General features: G+C 40.8%; 1 protein-coding gene across 1 annotated transcript in view; it reads right to left on the bottom strand.

The window, feature by feature from the left end:
• bin3 (bridging integrator 3) overlaps positions 1–22615 on the bottom strand; it is a 29015-nt gene that overhangs the window by 2508 nt on the left and 3892 nt on the right. The window contains exons 2-8 of the mRNA XM_056376242.1: positions 19779–19827; positions 18680–18720; positions 14136–14197; positions 12322–12458; positions 7834–7874; positions 2978–3119; positions 1760–1894 (exon numbers count right to left, since the gene is read on the bottom strand). Coding sequence (XP_056232217.1) covers positions 1760–1894; positions 2978–3119; positions 7834–7874; positions 12322–12458; positions 14136–14197; positions 18680–18720; positions 19779–19827 — 607 coding nt within the window. The remainder of the gene's footprint in view (positions 1–1759; positions 1895–2977; positions 3120–7833; positions 7875–12321; positions 12459–14135; positions 14198–18679; positions 18721–19778; positions 19828–22615) is intronic.

The following is a 22615-nucleotide window of genomic DNA, read 5'->3' on the forward strand; positions in this document are numbered from 1 at the left end:
CGCTGGCTTCTCAGAAATTGCATGTGTGTCCTATTGTAGGCCGAAACAGCAAGACCAACCAGGATACCAGTGTTCGCTAAGGGTCACAGCAGAATGAGGGCTAGGTCAAGTTGGAAATGAAGTAAAAATCTCTTAAATAGGAATAAAATTTATCTCCCTCTGTAAAGAGTAGCATTTGACACTGTCAGCCAAAGGGAAAAAAGTCAAGTTTTTTAAACCTTTATTTAAGTTCTCAGTCTGAAAGCCCCTATGTATGTTTATACCAATATTTGCCACCTAAGCCACATGAGTGGGCCATAAGTATTGGGTTACTGTGGTTTGTGGGGGTAAAGCGGATATTTTTTTTTTTTTTTTTATACCAAAAGTGGCTTGTTGAAATGGCCATCGGAAATGTTCATATGACCAGTGATGATAATGTACACCAGATCAGTGTCTGGGTGCCTTCTGTAGCAAAGACACACTACTGTTCCAATTAGTTGAGTCACCACGAGGAGTAAACGCAGCCTCACACAACTGTGACCACCTACAATACAAAAAAGAGCCTTTGGGTAAAGCAGAGCTTTAATTTACATGACTTCTGTCTAAGCATTTTAACATACCATAGTCCCAGCTGCTTAATGTTTATACAGAGGTTACACCTACAAAAATAAGTAAGTCCAGTAAGTCCTTAAAGAATGAATGACCACTGTTTCTGGAGACAAAGAGAATCAACTGGAAAAAATAGACAAAGAAAGTAATCTTTTAAGTATTTTTTAAAATGAACACATGCAACAGAGAATTCAAAATTGAGGGGGGAAAAAATATCAAGACAATGTCTCAATTCATCAACATCTGTACAGGTGGACAGGTCAGGCTGTGTGTCCCATTGACAGTCGCTGGACAGGACTTGTGGTAGTGAAGCTGAAGGCTCACAACAAAGGCAGCCTTTGTGCCTTTTCCTGCTGCCGCTGGGAGCTGAACAGCAACAAGCGGCTGGGAGAGAAGGGAGTGGAGGATGAAACCGATCACATGCAGCAGGGCTGGGGATGAGGTCCACTGGTCCACTGGCCACCCACGTGTGGCTGTGTGTGTGTGTGTGTGTGTGTGTGTATATGTGTGTAAACGCTCATTCAAGTGTGTGAGCTACATGAATAAAGATGATGATGTAAATAGCTAGTGTGACTAATAGGAGCGTTTGCATCATACAAACTCAGGTAAAAGGTAAAAATGTGATGCAACCTCAAAAGAGAAAGATCTGAGCTTAGATTTGTGGAAATATTTTATGTTGGTTATAGCTAATAGCTCCGTTTGCTAATTTTAAGTTCAAAGTACATCATAGAACCTCCATAATTGTCATTAGGTCTGGGATAATCTAGTTTACTAATTAGGAGTGTGCCAGTGGCTGTCCCGAGGAGGAAATGACATGGCCAGGCAGGTCTGGGGTGGGGGAGGGGGACATGGTGGCGCTAACTTGAGACACCCAGCTGCTTTAAGAGAAGCTTCAGGTTAGAGGAAGGCTTGCAGGGCAGCAGTGGAGCCAGACAAATGAGGCCTTCCTGGGCTAAACACAGTAGTGTGGGCCGGCATTGGGGGTTAATCACATTAGGACAGCGTGGAGGGAGACAGACTGCCAGGATTATACACTCCCTTCCATCAAACACTTTATCCACTGTTTAACCAGTGCTCACAGGGCGTAACAGCACACTTTGGGGTGGATGTGTGCGCCTGCATGCGTGAGCGCCTCATTGTGTGTTCATCTCCAGGGAGGGGGGTAACTAACCTGCGCCCGGATGAGAGCCTCAAAGCTGGGCTGGAAGTAGTCGATCCGGCTGTGGTAGAACTTGGGCATCTCATCCAGCAGCTGCTTGTTTTTGGCCTCGAAGTCTTCCCTGACTGGTCGGAGCTCTTCTCTGGCCTGGGGTGTGGAGGGGAGAGAGGAAAAAAAAAGAACAGGCCACCAGTGGTCACTATTAAGTTTTGACTTTACAGATCCTCCCTCTTTTCACTCATGTCAGTTCATGTTATGATTAACACTACACATTGACAATTCTTCCACAAGGTACAAGGAGCTAAAGACTGGAGAAAAACAAGTTAGTTGTAAGTAAATTCAGCAGTGAGCCATCATTAGTGTCCTTTTTCTTATTGTTCAGAATGATATTTGCCTAATTCCCACGAAGAAGCAGTGCAAAAAAAAGGCTGTAATCACGACAACAGTGAGGAGGAGTGGGTAATGTGGGCAGACTTGGCTGTGAGTGGACTCCAGCACCACTGATCTGTGTGTGAATGTATTAGTGGGTAGTCTACTGTAGGCATGGAGTTATGGAATGCACAATGAATATGTGTGAGAGGGTGAGAATTTTTTATTAAGGGGAAGGGGGGAGTTGCTACATTCAAACTACAACATATTGTTTATCTGCTGCATAATGGTATGGTCTCTTCACCTTAGTTGGTTTTCTTTACACATGCCAGTTGAAATGGCATACGAGTGTTTTGTCAAGATCATTTCTTTAAGTGCACTGGGATTCAAAGGGCAGGGATGTAGGGGCCTCTTCAAGGCTTTGTTCCCCTGACAGTGCTTTTCTCAATGTGTGTGGGTGGCTCGCCATGTGAGGATGTGTTAGAGGCAATAGCATAGGCAACACTGCAGCGCTATCTGTGAATGTGTACGCTTCTGTATTGGCCTCATGGTGTGTGTGCGCGTATGAGTGTGTGTCTACAATTCTCAATTACGTGCCTGTAGATGTGCAGCACTGCCTTTTTGAAAAGGCACTACTTGAGAGCCTGGTAGCTTGCGTGGGTGAAGGAGCGCACATGTACAGTATGCATGTGCTCAACTATTTTTGTTCATATCCAGTCAGCATTTGTCTTTTTCCACTTATTGTGCTCAATTCACAATACGTGCAACATGTAAGAGCAAGTGAACTTTGCTCCTCTGCAGATAGAGGGAGCATTCGAGTGGACCAACACGTGCACCGATCCAAGCTTTAAACCACAGTACCTGATGTAGTTTGACCATAACGGGCCCGGTTTTTTCTTTCTCTTCATACTTCTCCACTTTGGACTGCAGCCGTTTGTAGTCCTGCAGTGCCTGTTCCCGACGTTTCACTGCCATGTTGAGGCTGGGGAAGACGCCACTGTACCTGCAAGACAGGTAAAGACAACCTTAGACATCTCTGATACAAACAACAAGACACAAAGTCTCACACTCACACTCACACACACACACACACACACACACACACACACACACACACACACACACACACACACACACTTCAGAGCACTCAAATGGTTAGGAAAAAAATAAGACTATCAAAGAAACCAAAATTACTGAAATCATTAAAACAGCTTTCCTTGCTCTATGAAATATGTAGGCATGCATTCGCATTGCATCCCATCTTAATAGCAGTCATTATGAATTAATAAAATCCCTCTCCTCAACATCTTATTGTAGAGGTACTCTCAAACCCCAGAGGACAGCTCTGCATTAAGCCTCCTCTAATCTATTATCTAATTACTGTAGTTCAAAATGGCATGAAACAATTCATTTTGTGACAATTATCATATTCCAAATGAAAATATATTCTTGCAACGAGAATCCTAGTCTTCAGCACTAAAAATAGGAAAACATTCATCTGTAACTTAGCAACAGGAGTCTGAGCTTCATCCTGGGACTTGTTGCACTGGTTTTGTGGTTGCTTTTAATGGGAAGCAGGAATACTGTAATACAGTATTATATTCAACCTAATAATATTTAATAAAAAGATTAAAGTATCTTCGAATGTATGCAGCATTAATATATAGTATGTAGTAAGTGCCCAATATTATTTCTTTAAACTGAGGTAGTTCTGTTTTGTTTTCATTAGTTTTAAAAGACAAACAATATACAACAAATAATACAGCACAGTGTGAAGGGGAACTAAGACACCAGAAAGCTGTTATTAAAATCCCAGCAGTCTTTAACAAATGAATAGCAAGCAAAATAAGCATAATGACAATGACAATTAAGAAACTAAGTTTTGGCCTTTCTGACATGTAAACACAAACCAGTGGCAGTGTTTTTATAATGCAGGCCACAATATTATTCACACAGGTGTCTGTTAAAAGTGAGTCAGAAATAAAAACAATTGTAATGAAGAGTCAGATGCAGCTTTTTTGAATGACTCATTTAAAGCATTTCATCAAGTGTGTAGGCACACTACTACAATAGTTTTAATGTGTGTCTCTGCCTATAGTGTTATTAGCCACAAAATGTGTGGGCTTCATGGTTTACGTTCCTCTCCATGCCAACCCGTGCCCTGCTCCCTGCAGCAGATGAGGGAGGCACTGAGAACCTGTGGACTGATTGTGAAATCCTAGATTACGGTTGTGTCTGCCTGTGCACCTTACCAGAGAGTAGGGGTGGGGGGTAGAAAATGATGTGAACTGAGGCTCAGCCTCAGACAAGCAGGGCTTGTTTCCGACAGGAAGTTAAGCAAGGAGTGGTCTTGTAGCGTTTGAGTGACATCACAGAGCTCAGCTCAGCCCAGCCCCACGGCCCACGCTCTACCACTATTTATAAAATACCACTTTGGCCCAGTTTATGGCAGGGGTGGATGCCGATCCTCAAGTCTACTATCTGCTCCAGTGTACACATACTTCAAGTGCCAAGGGATTATGTAACTGCCCCCTAGGCATGACTGCTCTCCAGCACAATCCTATTGGCTGTTGACAGCGCAGCAGCAAGCCAACTTTCAGACGACACAAAGGCTGATCACATTCTCACCTGCATATTTCACCTGACAGAACGATGCAATTTCCTCATGACACATCATGACGGTGTACTCCTCTAAAGTGGCACAACACTGCCAGCAACTGCCATGTTTCAGCACACTGAGAGACTTAAGGGCCACTGCTCTCCTGGTGTGGAAGAATCAGGAAGAGCTAGACACAAAGCCAATTGCTTGTTAACCCATTCCTGTCCTTTCCATGCTGGATGCTGATGTCTCACTGTTACATTCAGGGCTCTACAAGTTACAGTGACTCAGCTGTGTCAAATGCTCCCACACAAAAAATATGCAGCAGAATATGACCATGGTTGAAAGTGACTATACATCCTTTGCAATGATAGTTTGGTCTATAACTGTCCAGACACTGGACGTTTCCCTCGATGTCCTGGCCTTGGCTGGACAGCTACCGGTCAGTCATCTAGTTCTGAATTTGCGGTCAGCCTCGCCTGAATGAGGTCTTACGCTGGTTGAGGGCTGCACGGGGGCCAAGGGCACACCACTGTCCATGTGACAGGTCAGGGTGTGGTAAACAGGCTGAATAGAAATAGCATCTGGACCAGAGAGTGTGTTTATGAGCAGCTGCCAATCCACAGACAGGCCAGTCTGACCCGTCAGCCAAGCCCAAGTCTGGTCTAGACACCCTCAGTCTAGGAGGCTGGCTGTTCCTCTTGACTATCACTGTCACATAACCCACTACTGCAAAACACACACAGCAAACCACTAAAAATATAGGAAAGGGAATTGTTTATGTGCAAATAACCACCTCCAATGTGTCACAGTCTGAGATGAAGACTTAAGAGAGTCAGACAAGTTTACATCATGTGGCAAGTCTTGTTCAAATATGCTTGCTGTGAATTTAAAATAACTACCACCTGTTGTATAAATGGTTTAAGAGCAGTGGGCCATGGGAACGTGTGTGTGCGTGTGACGTACATGCCGAACCTCCTTTGTCTCAGCAGAAGGAGTCTGATCTGCTGCAACTTGCCTTGCGCTTTGTTGATCAAAACTCCGACAACTCACGCAGCCTGGATACACGATACACCAGATAAGACGGGAAAACAGATAGATAACTTCATAACAAACATCCTGGCTACAAAGAAAAACTTTGATTCTAAAATTTAACAACATATTGAATCAGTGCTCCCACCCCAAAATTACACCAAGCCCCCCAGCTAAGGCGAGATACAACTGTCAGCTTCAGGCCTCACAACCTGCTCCAGGGGCAGGGTCTCCCTCTGATCGAGAGGGGTGAAGGTAGCTTGTCCAGCCATAGCTGAACCCAGGGCAGAGGTCTCAAAACAGGCTTGACTTCTGTCTCACCCAAAAGAGCAATCGAGCAGAAAGGGCTAGGTTAGGAGGCCTAGATAACACAAATTCCACAATGCCCACGCACTCCCCTCCCCTCACATAAACACAGTGATGTCATTCAGTGACCCCGCTGAGTGGATGAAATTCACGTCTGGGCCTGAGAGAGAGAAATAGATGGGGGGGGGGGGTCTTTTTCATGTGTTTATAGTACATTTTACCACACTAAGTATTAAGGATGGATGCCAAAATTTTAAATAGCAATCACACTTGGACACTTCAATCACATACTGAACACACATACACACACACAAAACCCATTCAAGGTCTTCCATTAACATTAACGTTCTTTCTCTAATTTTCCTTAGAATGACACAAGATCACCAATAGAGTATTTTGAGACTAAGTAAATGAAAAATATTCATTAGTGAAGGACTAATGGAATCTTAATGGAAGCTTTAAAGTACAGTAGCTTTTGTGTTTCAGTTTTCTATACAAGACACTTTGATAAACTAACAAATAATAGAGCTGTATTTTAAATGAGGGGAAAAAAGTTAATGATGAGGTCAGTTTAGCTTGGCTTTAAAACTCATTTATGAACTTACTTCCTCTGCTCTATTTCAGAATCATGTAAATGCCTAACTTTATGGTCTAAAATACCAACTTTGTGAGACCGTGCCCCCTCCAAAATCTGGGTTGGTGTTTGTGTATCTGTATGTATGTTTGTGTGAGAGTGTGCACTGTCCTGAGACAGCTCTCCTCCTCAACCAATCCACGGCTCTGGGCCCAGGAAGCTGGGCCCTTTGCCATATTCTGAGCCTGCCCACACGTCCGCCTGCCGCCCACCAGGAAGAGGAAATTAGAACCATTCCATCCTGTCATTGCTCCGCCACCATAGCACACAGGGAAGAGAGGGCTTAACACACACTCACAAACACAGACACTGACCTAACCTTTTCATGTTTTACAGAGGAATCTGTTCACATTGATTACTTAAAAAAATGACAAGTTTATGGGTAAGAAAGTTCAACATAAACTTTCAATAGAAACATATGCAGTGTTCTCTTACAAAGCATATGTTTAATCTCCTGGGAGGAGCCGGGTGGAGGAAGCAAAACCTTAACAAGCGCTCCGGAAGACGGGTGGGATAGTCCAACCACTCCCTCCAGTACCTCTGCTTTGCATGTACGTGTGCACACTATGTGTGGTGTGGTGTGGTGTGGTGTGGTGTGGTGTGGTGTGTGTGTGTGTGTGTGTGTGTGTGTGCGCGCGTGCGTGTTAGAAAAAGTGAGGCTTAAGGAATGGAATAGCACTCACTGCCTGCTCAATGGGGGCGAGTATTAGGAATGAGAACCAAATAAACTTTCTTCCAGACACACTATCACCGCAGCAGCACAGCTCACTCCACAGTTCATTTTTACAATCTGTATTACTACACTGCAGGCCTTCCTGTGGTCATGCACTGCAGCTGTACTTTCCACCCTACTGGTGCGAAGAGCAGAGCAAGGTCAAATAATAAAAATGTTATGGGGCACTGGACTTAGTCTGCCCAGAGTGTCATATGTATTTACCACATCAGGAATATTAAGCCACAAAACTAAACTAAATTGCTTTTACAAGACTTTCCTGTGATTTTGCAATGCATCTAGTCCAAACAAACGTTAAACTTATTGACAGCTATTTGACTTTGGTCTGGTGTAGAGACCGTTTAAAGTCAACCTTTAAAATACAGTAGTAAGAAAACAATTCAAGAGGATGAGAAATCAAGATGGGCACTTACTTTTTCAGAGGGTCAATAACGGTCTTCTGGATCTGGTTGACCTGTAATGAAAAGAACAATTGTTAATGTAAGCAATCAGCCCCTATATATTAAGGAAGAGACATTATGAATTGTTATTCACTGTCAAATTGAGTTACATCAAAGTTAAACCACGAACAAAACAGCTTCTACACCTCTCGCTCATTAGCTGCAAAGTAATGCCACTGCACAAACATCAACAATCGTGTTATTTCAAACAGAGTACTCAAGAAAAAAAGGGGAGGGGGGTTTGCAAAGAAACTTTCATGACGTTGACTCTTTTATTGTACACAAGCCCTGAGGAGAAACCCCTGAATATTCATTGAGCTTGCGATACAAAAGGATGGAACTGTCAGGGGACGGACATGAAAGCAAAGCCCAACTGATTTCAAATCCTGTGGAGGGTGGGCTGCCTTACAAGATGAAAGTTCTTTGCAAACAAACATTTTAACAATAACAGTTTATATTTTCCTGCATTCTCCTTCTGGTTGCCAGAACTGACAGGGGAGGGAAAGAGGGGAAGGGGGGTGTTAAATGGAAGTAAATGAACATCTCATCTTGAGGCCTCCAGCCCCGGCACCAAGTCTCATTGACAGAAGTTGGCACACAATTAATAAAGTTTCCAGCATCATTTACATTGCAGATTCAAAATGACTTTTACTACTGGATCTCCTAGCATAACAGAATGCTGAAGTTAACCAGGCAATCGAGTCAAGTGAAGAGTAAATGCTAAGAGCAGCAAAGGAGAATTTAAAGCAGCGAGATACGAAGTGACAGCTGCATGAGAACAGTGAGAAGCTCCACTAATCATATGTTCACTTGCTATTGGAAGGACAGTCAATCACACAACAACAAGGAAGCAAGATCGCAGCTGTGCTTTGTAAAAAATGCCCTGACCATCTATGAGAACATACAGCAACACTCACTGCTTCACACGGGCAGATTTCCAAGTACAAAATGGTTGATTGTGGTTTGAGGGAAAACAGAGAACCAATAACAAATATATATACATGGGAATTCACATATTCTTTGTTTTACATATTCACACCACCACCACCCCCCCCTCTCCACGACTTGAGCTGCGCTGCTGCTTCTAAGGTGAGAGCATGCAGCGAGGAGGGAGAACAACAGCGGCAGATTTGCTTAAGCATGCTGGTGCCCTCTACCCTCTGCCCCTTCCCACAGAGAGGGGGGGAGCTATTCCTTGGAGGCCCTGCAGAGCCTGAGGCTGGCGCTCAAGCAGCAGTCTCCATCAGTGAGTCACGGGGCAGAGGCCATCCCGGCACACAGGCCTCCCAAAAATACACACAGATCGCAGAGGAAATCAATATCCCTCCAAACGGAGCATCCTCTACTGTGCTGCCGCCATCTACACTGGGGCTCAGCTTCGGCAGCAGTGTGCCGGCGGGTCTGTGCGCCCTCCTCAGCCCCAGAAATAAACACACAGACCTGGGCCACTGCTGCCTTCATTATCGCTGCACGTTTTATCTGCTGGCTCTCTCACTTGTGAGCCCTGCGGCAGAACATCTCGTCTCAACACGGAGAAGAGCAAAGGGTGGATGCTTTTGTGTCTGTTTTGCTGGAGCAATAGGGTTTGCTGTTGGTGCCGTCAGAATCAACAGTCGGCTTGAAGGGAGAAGCTCGAGTAGTGTTTGAGTGAGCTGTGCTGGATTTTAAACACCTAGCAAGCCCTTGGTGATATTCCACATAGCACACTGACCAAAAAGTGCGCACACTCACTATTTTGCCTTGAGCTCACTTTTAGCCACTCTGCAAAAGGAGCCACACAACCCAGCCCAACCCTGGAACTGAGCATTGTGTTCAAGCACAAGGATTTTTATTTAGAAAGACTGAAAGAAGTGCAGAGAAAATCAGGTGTGACCTAGCTGTCAAAATCCACTCTGGATCAAAGTATGTTAAAAAAAAAAAATACAACCACGTCAATACAGTTGGTGACTGTTGTCCTCCACAAGTGAGAAACTGTGCTGGGATCAAAGTGCCTGGCTGAATCACTGTCAAACACATCCCAGTCACAGAGCCAAACAGGAAAACTACACACCATGGAGCCAGAAAACAGATCCACTACTATACACTATATAAACAAGCTGTGTCTTTTGCTACTACCACTACAAAATCACATTAAAATGAGAGATGACTGAGTTGGTTAGGGTACTGAGGACAACCTGGCCTGAGATGAAGATGACAACTATAACCAGCAGGAAAAAGGAAGACTTTGATGCCGTCAACCGTCAAACTATGGTCTTCAAATTATGTGGTAAGAAAGAGGAGGATTTAGTGTACCCAACATTTCCATTGACAGTCAAATGTGCAAGGCAGCACTGGTTAAAATTTCTCTTCATTTCCAAATTCAATGAGAGTGAAAATGAGAAAAAAAACAAATTTGATATTGTATAAAATCTGAAGAATGTAAAACTTGCTCTATCCTGAAAACAGTCAAACTGGCAGGAGTGCTCTCCTGGGCACTCGACCAAGCCAAGTCCTGGAACATACGCACCCGGGGTCACAAACCCACACGCTCAGTCCAACCCACATTCTACTTTGTCTGGTCACTCAAAATGGCTCCTGTAAAATTTGATGAGTTGTGAGCAAAGCCAGTCTGAAAGACTGGTATGTTAAAGCTGAAGAAGAAAGGAAAGAAACAAAAGTGACTTCTACAGTACAGTTACTCAAAACTTCTTCTCACATGTTTAGTATATTTTATAATCAATACAATAATCTTCCTACTCTGTGTGACATTTGAGTCATTTTCTATCAAAGTAGAAAGAAGGTTCTTGACAGGACATTGTGCCTAAAATACAAACATAGTATTCAACTTCCTTTGTGGTGAGACTCATTCGGATTCTTACTCGCACTACTTAGTTTGACAATAAGCTCCTCTTTCAAAAGAGGACTTCAAAACACTTCTGTGAGATACCATGGACACTGCTTCACTCACATATACTGGTGAAAAGGTCACGGTTTGATTTTCTATGGAAATTGAGTCTAGTTCATGAGGTTTCACAGAAAATATAAATCGACTCTTCTCAACCTAATATGTACATTTCCAGATGGTTTGCCATTCCTGAGATACTACACTAGAATTTTACTATGGAATAAAAAAACCGACCACTTTTCTTTTTTCTTTTTTACAAAGGTATTCATTTTCTCCACCTTGTTAGAATGTTGTTGAGGAAAAGGTTATGAAATCATTCTGGTTCACAACAAAATGTGAAAAGAAAGAGGAATATTTTAAGGCAACAAATGTGAAAAGCCCAGAACACCTAACAGCAGGGCAATGAGTCAAGAAAACACAGATGGAAAAAAGTCAATCGGTATATGCCTTAGTGTGATCTCCTGTGTTCACTCCTGTATTTTTTCCCTCTTTAAAAGTCTACCCTTCACAGCGTAGTGCCTTGAGGATGCACACATGCGGTGCCACTATGATTCACATTATAACTACCTGTGGCAATGATTCTAATCAAAAACCGAAGTGCACCCGGCAAATAATCTGAGGAGGCCTGACAGCCAAAGAAGAGATCTTAACAAAGTACAGCTATGTGAGAGCGGACAACAGTATGCTGTACTTGTTACAGCTCTGTAAAGAAATGCCTGCATATCTATGGTTGCCCCTTAGGACAAAATACAAGAGTGAAAAGCACAAACATTACAAGAAACACTCTCCAAATCAACAAATACTCTACATATCAAAATACACAAAACATGCAACAACAGAGGAAATGTAGGTGAAGGTTGTGATGGACCGTGTTTTATGACTGGCCGTGTTGGCATGGTCTGAAACTTAGGTGATTCCCTGCTTCTTCTTTCATCAAGTGTTACCAACAGAAATGCAATGCTGCAGGTGGGATTTGAGGAGTGATGGAAGTATAAATTCAAGAGGGTTGCAGCTGCTCTAACAACAAACATTTTGCTACAACCTTTCCAGATTATTTGGTGTGAACCATCATTGTCAAACTAAAACTGAACTGAAACCAAATGTTTGTTTCAACTAGAAATGTAAGCAATACAATAGACTTGTCTACTACACAGGCTGTGAACAGAGTTACTTGTGTGGACTTTGTGGTAGGGGATATTTTCCTGTTGAGAAAAGGCCTTTCCATTGTATGAGTTATTTTAGACACCAGTGAGTCACAAATGCATCAGTTTTCACAGCTGATAACCAGTAGCTTGAGCTTATAGAGGATGATGCCACAGATGCTTTTGAAAAGCAGCAGAAGGAAAGACATACGGATAGTTTTTAGTCCACAGGCTGCACAATATTGACAAATACGAAAACATGCATTTTCAACAAAAACTCATCTAGTTTCCTACTTTGTATGTCTGAGGAAAGACATTTCCTCTGATACCAATCTAATGGCAAGTGCTGAGAAAACAAAGTAAAAAAAGACAGTAAAAGAGTGCGATACCACACTATATATTTTAAGAGTGGAAGACTGTGGGAACGAGTCTGACCTTCTCCTGGTTGAAGGAATCCATTCTTTTCATGGCTGTATCTAAAGCAGTCATGGACTCCAGGAAGGCCTGGTCCTGCTCACACAGCGGGTTACTCAGCAGGTCAGCAGAGATCTTCACCGCCGCTTTGGACATGGCTAACAAACACACACACACACACAAAGCAGAGCATCCTGTTAAAACTTAAATAACTTTGTGAAAAGACTGTCATGTTAATTACAGCCCATTTAAATCTTTCTGAAAATGTCCTCATCTACACATTCTAATCCAATTAAAAGCCAAATTTTTACATTTTTCTTAAACCATGGGGGCAATTTCTGTGGATTACGCTAAGGCTTTAAGCGTTTCATCAGTATATGTGTTTCTATGTGGTAGGGTCTTCAAAAGTGAGCTTTTGGGAAAGAAATAAAGAGCAAAAGCAGAATGGCACAGTGCTGCCCCCATTGTAAAAATCTGAGGGGGTGGTGGGGCTGCCTGCCGTGTTGAATATTCACCAGTGCACCAAGAATCTTTGCAATGTTTCTACACTGACAGCACCAATTACTGTTAATCTGCACTCATGCCACTTTGTTTAGACACAGAGCACATATCAGATTATGGCTTCACTGTCAAAATAAATGAGCTGCACTGAGGAGACACATGCTGAGAGGAGAGGCTGTGGTGAAAATGGGCTTCATGGAGATCTAGAACAATCATTGGTCTCTTTTCGCACTCCGTTGGGATTCTCTCAAGACCAATTTTCAACCAATCAATTATTGTTGTATAGTGTTTCTGCATCTCTTTTTTTTTTGACAAGTAACAAATTGCTTGATTTGACCTTGTCTGACATGACTGAGAGACATGTTGATTATAAGGTTATGAAAATCAAAAGGTGACATGAGGGTAGCGATTTTATTATTTGTAGTAGTGGTGTGCAAATAAGTGAAACTTGTGTCCTTTGTCATCACCTGAGAAAAGATAAATAAGTTCTCAGTTAGAAAAGCAGTTATCTGCCTGCCTACCTGCCACTTTTTTACTTAGCCTAATTGAAATTGTGAACAGGAGCTGCCCTTAAAAGATATTTTTGTCCCTCACCAGCTAATTGTAAGTGAGTTCAATAGACTTTTGCATATCACCGCTATTGACTTGATAAATGGTGGCCAATATAGAAAGCAGTGTATTAAACGTAGTGCTGACATGCAGAGTAGGTCCAGTTCTTTGTTTGGTAGCAGTTGGTGGAGACAGGACCTGTGTGACAGATGGAATCCATTAACGATAATGAGGGCCTGACAGCTATGACACTTTGATGATGCAGACATCCATATTCCAGAGCACAAAGGAGAGGAAATGAAGAAGCCTCTCGCTCCTCCATCCGTCCCCGCTCCTCCACCCCCACAACTGACTACTTACCACAGGCCATGTTTAGTGCTACTTCCTCAATACACAACTCCAAAACCAACAAATAAGCAAATAAAAAGTAGGTAAACATGGTTTCTGTGGCCGAAAAATGCATGATTAAATGTAAGCAGAGATGGTAGACAAATCAAGCCCTAACTGAACATTGCACAAAAAGATACACTCATAAATCCAAAACACACACACTATGTTAGCCTAGAAAAACCTAAAAAAGAAGATTAAGGCAAACGCTCGCAGTCTCTCCTCTCAATTGTCAGTTGTCTCATTTCGGAGAGCTGACGCACAACCAAACAAACCAGGACATCTACACATCTTTCTGGCCCTGAAAAAACCTGCCATACAACATCAAGTATGTTGGTGAACAAGTGGAGATCAATGGCACACCAGGCGGTAACACATAGGTTGGTGGCAGAACACACCTAAATCAGCCTCAGTGCTTTTCTTCATGTCCTTGTGAAGCTTTTTCGTCTGATCCTCCAGCCTGTAGGACAAAAGAGGAATGATTATCAGCCGGCTTCTGGTTTTGTAATACAGTAAGGCATCAGTAGTACTGACAGCAATGCGAAATATGAACTGAAATATATAACAAACACTTGCATTAGACAGAAACAGAATAGGAAAAACTGTGAAAAAAGTACATATTTACAAATAATCTATACATAATTCAAATTCTATTTAATTCACTCAAGACATGTTGACATGGACAAAGAAAGCACCAAACCAAAAACCCTGAAAAGGAATGAGTTTATAAAAACATGGTTCAAGAAGGAATTACACATTTCATTGATTCCACATAAAATGTTATTATAACATCTGTTAGCTAATTAACAATACAGGGAATACTTCTTGTTGCTGTCAACTACATTTGCGCTCAAAAGCATTAATGTCTTCAATCATTCCACTGCACATATTCCATTGATGGGTGTTAAAAATGGCAATTACCAGACTATGGAGGCTGAAAACACATGCCATTCATTATATCAATTAAGGCAAATGAGGGGTTTAGAACGTCCCCTGAGACTGCTTTCATATCACTTCTCCTGGTTTGTTGAAAAGGGGAATGTGGTGGGGTTTCATTTCCATCATTGCTTTGAGGGATTATATTAACTAGGAAGACAATAGATGTGTAATCCCATAGGACTTCTGGTGGGGGCACTATGGCCACTGGCCACAAGAGGAAACAACATTGGTATCACACATATGTCTATTTGAGAACTGAAAACCAAAAATGAAAGTAAGCTTCCTCCAAATGCAGTTTCTTTTATTGTTGCAGTGGAAAACAAACAGAAGGTTACTCCAATATTGCCATAGGTGCATGAACCAAACACAAATGTGACTGTTTCTCTGCTGCCCTGACACTCGCTGTTAACACTGTTAAACCCAAGGAGTAGGGTGTCAAAATCTTAATGCACCTCAAAGCAGTATTAGTTATTATTATTACTTATTTTATAACAATGGACAACATACTTTGTTATCATTAATTACCCCAAATAACTTGTGCAGCATCTTCACAAGAATTTAGAAGCAAATAACAAAATGCCAGCCATTTCTAAACTTGTCATCATAACAATAGGCATTTCATACATGTCACAAAATAGTGCGTGGAGTCCTGGAAATCTCAGTGGTAAAAACCTAAAAACATTTAGTGGTATTAACCATATGTCAGACTGGACATATAGCGGGTTTGTTTTTAGATCATGATCTGTTTTTGCAATTTCATTTATTTGTGTTTGTTTCCATAACAAAGTGCAAGCAGACTCTGAGGATGTACGGTCCAAGGGTAAATAAAAATCATTAATTATTTTCTATCATAACTTGCCGTCTACATGCTTTTGTTTTCCTTGACGTTTTTTAGGATTTTATACTGAATCGCCACCGACCAGATGGAGGTTGTTCCAAAAATGTCATTTGCAGTAAATGATGTAACTTCATCCCTTATTGTTCACGCCACAGGAAAAAAACATTCTGTCAGAACAATCTCCACAGTAACTTCTTGTATCCCTCTCACCAATTACATGTAACTGGTTCTCATACGCCATATTAGCCTTCCTCTAAAGTAATCAAACTGTACACTTACATTTCAGATATTCAGAAATAGGCATTTCTAATTGCAACAGATGCTACACACATTATAGTCAATATTATCAGCAATACTTCAGGCAGGATTTAGTCAGTATCTAATAATTAGAGGGCTCCTTCCTGTTTTCATAGGATTCTCAGTGAATACATTTTTCAGTGTGCATGTAGACCAGGACAATAAGCTGAATGTGAAGATTTCGGAACAGTTTTTCTGTATTATTTGAAAGAGCATTTAAAAGCTGACCTAAGAGACAATATTTCCATGCAGCTATCATATTACAATTCTGTTCTGAATCACACCTGCAGCTAGAAAATTGCTTCTGACATTGTTATAAACATCTGGAAATACTGATATGTGGCCACTTTTGTCATTTCTGGCTTTGTGATGGCAGCAAGCAGAAGCGGTTGAGAAATCATACTACATAACTAGACTTTGTTTTGAACGCAATTCTGAATGCCAGTATAATTAATGGAGGCCATCATGTAAAACAAACTGAAACAAAAATAGTGTCTTGTAAATTGGCTGACACAATTAACACTTGAGAGTAATGAAAGGAGGCAAATATGAGATGAGGAAAATAACAGTATAACAGTAAAACCTTGCCAGTCATGGACATCGGTTTTTGCAGGATAGTGGGTGAAAGCATCTCACTATGTAAACAAACTAACATGCTCTGAGACCAATGCCTATACACTCGAGATGTGGTCTTGTAGAGCTTGTTTGTGCATGTGAAACTCATGTTCCGGATAGTACCTCCTACTTCAAAATAGATTACACAATGCTGTTGTATCTTCTGTCAGCACTGACAGTGAAAGAGCCATTCTGGATAAGTGCCAGGTGAGCCTGGAGTCTCTTTCCAAAAGGTGCTAATAGAGCGACATAGTGGAACAGCTGCTGCTCCTTGCTCCAGTGCCCTAATGTTGGGCCTGTGCAGCCACAATCATCTATCCACATCGCCTATTGAAAACTGGAAAGACCCTTCAGCATTTTACATGACTTTCACACACAAAGCCTTTGTATGACACTAGATAATGAACAGGCATTCAACCATGTTTGACTGCTCACACCACATTCTCCCTTTTGGGTAAATACCTGGTTAATGCCATTCACACAAGAACCAAGTCAGGCACTATATCACGGCTAAAACCAAAAAAATTATACCAGACCTTGAGTAAACCTATTTAATACCTAGAATTCTTTTGTTTTGGTACAATTAATCTGACCACTGCAATATTTACACAACCTGGCATGTGTGCATCAATCAGAATAGTTGGTTGGATACCCCCAATAGGCAAAGAAACTGATGGTCAAAGAGACGGTTAGCATTCAGTCTGTGACTTGTCACATACTAATTGCATGTTTTTCTTTTGTGTGTTTCTATGAGCTAAGAGAAGCTCATGGTTATTATATTTGTTTTAGATTCAATATGATCAATACACACAAGACAAATTACACTTCATGTTTTTAGTTAGGTGGACAGAATGCAAAAGCAGGTATCATGGTTTAGGCCTATCAAGTATATTTGGGCCACAGATAGACCATGATGCATTGATGTGGATCTCTAGGGTGGAGAACCTAAATGTCTGTACATGCCTGCTGCTCTGACTCATCTATAAGGTCTATTGGCACCACACCTTCCCGATAAAGGGCCCTCCTACTCAACAAAACCTGAGAGGAAAATAGTGCTCCCACTCATTCTGCAGGGCCCTCGGGGAGTTTCTATAACCTCTGCCTCACAGTAAGACAAGGCCCGGATGTACTGATTTTTTAGGCCTTGGGTTCTTAAATGCTCTGAAACCCCCTCACGTTTGTTTCAAGGAAACACTGACGTTGCTTATTTCAAAGAGGGTTGTTAAATAGTTAACAGCTGATGTATTTACTTTTTATTTTAGGTGTCTTAGTTACCCATAAAGAGCTTTGAGAATGACTGTGTGCAAATTAATCAAATACTTGGAAATTTAAGCTTTTTCTGAATTTGTGAACACTAATGATACAATTACAGGAAATTTCGTAAGATTATAACTTTTAGTTTAAAGCGAGGTTTATCCGAGGTTGAGAGAAATATCTGATGGAAAGTAAGCTCTCTTTCCCAATTTCTAATTTCCACCATAGCTCAAATGCGGGTTCTTTCACAGTTCAACGTTGAGAAAAAAAAGTGACCAAACACAGCAGGGATTGACACATTGTGTGGGACAAAGAAACTGTACTGTACAATGAGGAGCAAGTTAAGTGTGAGTTTCTCAGAGTGCTTTGTAAACATGTAAAGCCAAAATACCAACATCGTAGGTAAAATTATACAGCAATTGCACACCACACAACAACAACAACAACAACTACAACAACCTAATTTTGGATTAACATACACACTTTTGTGAAAAGATCTCCCAATGTTTCAACATCTTTATTGCATTGTTGGGGGTACATACTTCTTACTTCTTTCATACTTCTTATTGTAATACTTAACAAAGGAATACAAGGGGAAATTGCCTCATGCAACCCACATTGTTCTTAACACAGCACCAGGCTAGTAAATACCCATCATAGTAGAAGTTACAGAAATCTATTATACTACAATTTCAGTTTTATATAAAAACACTTTTCATTAGACTATTTCTCTTGTTTCATTTTACCTCTAAATAAGCTAAAAATAGAATATTAATTAATTTTTGGCACAAGGAGACCTCTGAGAAAAATTTGAAAATGCATTATGTGGGCACAGATATAGTGTAGGAGAAATCATGTTTCACCAAACTGACGGCACCAAAACACAGTTTTACACACATGCATACATGGACCTCCAACACACAAGTGGTAGTAGTATATTAGTAATATTAATAATCATAGTTATTACATTATAAACTTGGTTCAAAATGTAAAACTTACTTTTGGAGTTTGTCATATTCACGCTCAAAGTCTCTTTCAACCTAAAAAAACAAAAACACATTTCATGTGAAATTCATTATTTAACATGTATGTTCATCTCATTTGTTTAATTATAGAAAATTATTAATCAATAGGCATGGACACACAATAAGCAAATAACAATAAACACGGAGCCTGAGAATATGTAAGTCTGTCACTGATTTGGGGACAAATTTTCGGTTTATATTTCCACATTATCTGAAGAATGATAAGGCAAATGAACATGGTAATCACATAGTTATCACATAGTTTAAGATACATACCTAATACATACCCACAACAACCACTGCGGGTTTGTAGTCTGAATAAATTCTGCATATAAGCTGTTGTAGTCACAAGGCTGACCACTGACCACACATACTACTATCTTTACTTGAAAAGTTACTGAGTCATGTCCTTTCTCTGGGACTTTTTGAGGGGTATAAACAATAACTAACAAACTATAGCTGGAGATGGGTTCCAGTGGCTGAAATGCAGGTGAAATATATCAAGTTCCCAGAGTGAACAAGGGCTATGACAGCTTGTCCAACCATGTCTCTAAAATATGTCAAGCTGGTTACAGACGCCACAGGAGTTCCTGTCTTGTGGTTCTGTGGGTTCCTGGATTTAAACACAGAGGCCAAAACTCTGAGGGAGGCAGTTGACACTTTGTCACTAGCGGGTCATCTAACTGGGCTTCCTCTAACCCACTCCCTGGTTTTTGCTTAGGATGGCACAGGAAGCTGGAAACAGTCTGACAGTGACTGCCGGGCCACAGACCTATTACAGTGGAAGTGGTTTTCTCAACAAGGAGAGAACCCACTCATTGTCACTTCAAGGTAACCACCTCTGCCCCCTTTTGACTGTGGCACACTGATGACATTATTTGGACTACTATTCATGTTGTATATCATTCATGAAGCTTAAGAACTACAGAATTTCACAAAAGCATCTTTTTACAAATGCTCCATTAGAGCAAGCTTTTAAAAGTTACACACACTTGTTTGAAATTTCTGTCCTAAATCTTTTTGGGTGATGAGTGAATGAGTGAAATGAATATATGTTTGGTCTCGTGACTTACAGTTTTAGAGACAATCTGCTTCTTTGGTTGTCCAATCTTGAAGGGAATCCTGAAATGGCACAAAAAGAAATTGTAGGTGACGTAAGCAACTGGCAAATAACTACCTAAAAGGTGAAATTAATGAATGCTTAGATGGTCATCGGTTGCACAATGGCTGACTAGAGGTCGTTACAGGTACTAAGGGGAGCAAGCGCCTCTAAGATCATTGAAAAAGACAATGTGAAGCTGTTAATGCCTGCTCCTCTCAAGTATGCAATCAAAGCCATGTACATTTACTTCACATCATCACTGAAAAATCTGGCTCCCATTTCAAGCGGATATCTATAAACAGAAGTGGTTGTTGTTTCTTCTCAATGTGGCTTTCCTGCATGACCCTAGCCCACATTCAAACACAGATGAACTCGCTATACTGCATATAAGGAAAATAGTAAACCTATTTCAGAGTGTCAGGTAGACACCATCATATATAGGGACTTAACAGGATACAACCAGGACACTGACTTTCCTGTAAAAGGTAAACATCAAAACATATCATGAGGTTTAGTGTAACTGCAGTAGTTGCACCTAATTTTCAGAATGAAATACAAACTTTTCCTCACTCTTGAAAGAAAAACACACAGGGATCGCAACTATAGTTTTGGTAAAGGAAAACGAGACCTGTTCCCTCTTAGTTAAAACAATCTTTTATCCCCATTTCAAACCCTTGCCTACGCCTTAATAAGTTGCTACAGAGCATCAGAGTGCCTTGAGAATCCATGAGACAGAAAACACTGCTTTGCCAATGTGCTTGGCTGCAAGTTGTCATTGATGTGGCACTAATGGCCTGAAATCTAAGCTATATGATGGACAGTTGCTGCTGACAGGCAGGGTGAGGCAGCAGCTGCGTCAAAAGAAAGGTGTGTAGAATAATGAGATGGAAAAGAGAGGGTGTGATGTAGGGCCTCGTTGTGCAACCAGGGAATGCTACTGATGTGTTGGGAAGATCCTTTTGATGACAGCTCAATCACAAAACTCAACGTGGTCAAATAACGGCAATATTAATCTAGTTTAAAAAAAAAAAAAAAAAAAAAAAAAAAAGAAAGAACAACAAATAAATAAATAACACAGGTTTCACCAGTGGCTCAGGAATAAAGATTTCATTTGATTTGGTGGCTCTGTGTTGTTTCTGTTCTTTAGGTTGTATAACGTATCAATAGTCTTGACCTTGCTTTCAATGAAGATTTGAAGACAAACTCAAGTCATCCAAATCTGAGCCTATTACAAATGCCTAAGAACATTTTGTTGCTTTTGGCTCAGGAAAGTAGTTTCACCCTCTGTGTCATCTTCTTGGTGAGCCATCACGGAAAATAACCACAGAACTTACTCAGCTCCATCGAATGTGACTCACCTTTCTATGATTACCTGATTAGCACACTAGAACGTCATATGAAATACAACACGTACGTACATATCTGTCTTTGAAACTTTTGGGAATTCTTTTTCCAAAACAAAACAGCAGCATAACTGAATGGAGAATTCTTTGGATGTAAACTTAGGTTGTGTTCTCCCAAAGCTAAAATAAGGAGAACTAGCACCCTCACACAGTCAGACTTCATCTTGCAAGAGCGGTTATCAGTGAGATTTAAGTCTGAAAACAACTACTTCAGAATCAATTCAGCCTGGTCAGACAAATAATCACTAAAAGTTTATGACTTGCCTGACTTAACACTAGTTTCTCGTATTGAGTATATATCCCATTAACACTTTCACTGTGGGTGATCACCTTCTCCTTATGACCACATCATTTTGCAGTGATTGTGAATGATGAAACAGCAATTCTGTTATAAACTACAAATACACACTACTACATGCATGACTCATATATACTAATAGATACCAGTGCACAGTAAACCTAGAAAGAACTCATTCTAGTGAATGACACTCACTCAATCTGAGGGGCATTGAATGTTTTTTTGCTAATATTTGTGATTGTTTTAATGTGCCTGTGTGTGATGATGGCTTTGTGTGACTGTCTTATTATGATATATATTGTCAGTAATCTTAAGATCAAGATCTGTTTTACAAGATGAGACATATTACTGACAGTGATTTTGCTGAGTGAAATTGTTGAATAAATAAAGCTTTACTAACAAATATGTAAAACAGCAGTGTGTGTGTGTGTCCATTGTAACAATAACCAAATTTATAACGGAAATTTATGGGAATATAACAGAACTCCTAAGTAAAAAGAGGACACATAGCGGCTGCACAGTGCTAAAACAGCCAATTTTCTTGTATTTCAAGATAACTGACGAGTACATTATCACTTCACTATTGATTTGGTCTTTGGAGAGCAACAGCATTGCATCCAAAGTGATTTTGCAATTTTGCATTTTACTATTTGTTTCCCTCTGGATGGACAATTGGTTTTCTACCACCATTGCACAGCAACAGCTTTTGCTGTTTCCTCTCATTTGGTGGGTGTGTCGGGGAGAAAATCATGACATCCACAGCTAATACCCAATTGAAGCATTATGGATAAACATTGCAGTGTTCCAAGCAGCCTTCAATGCATTATGAAACATATATTTAAAAATATATATTTATTTTTTTGCTTTCAATGTTCTCTTTTGCTACATTTTGGCAGAGCTAGCCCTGACAGGATTTGTTTCACGATGACATCAAGAGTCTCTCAAAGTGTAACTATATATGGGTGGATTTTCCCTTTAATGTACCAAAGGCTATATTTGCTTGGAAAAAAAATGCTGAAGAGAGTCCTTAATGTTATAGATTCAGATTATATCCACTTCTACAAAGAGCCAAAGGAAAGCGGTCAGTCTCTTCAACTGCTCATGAGA

This window comes from Seriola aureovittata, chromosome 5, assembly GCF_021018895.1.
Source record: "Seriola aureovittata isolate HTS-2021-v1 ecotype China chromosome 5, ASM2101889v1, whole genome shotgun sequence".
NCBI lineage: Eukaryota > Metazoa > Chordata > Actinopteri > Carangiformes > Carangidae > Seriola > Seriola aureovittata.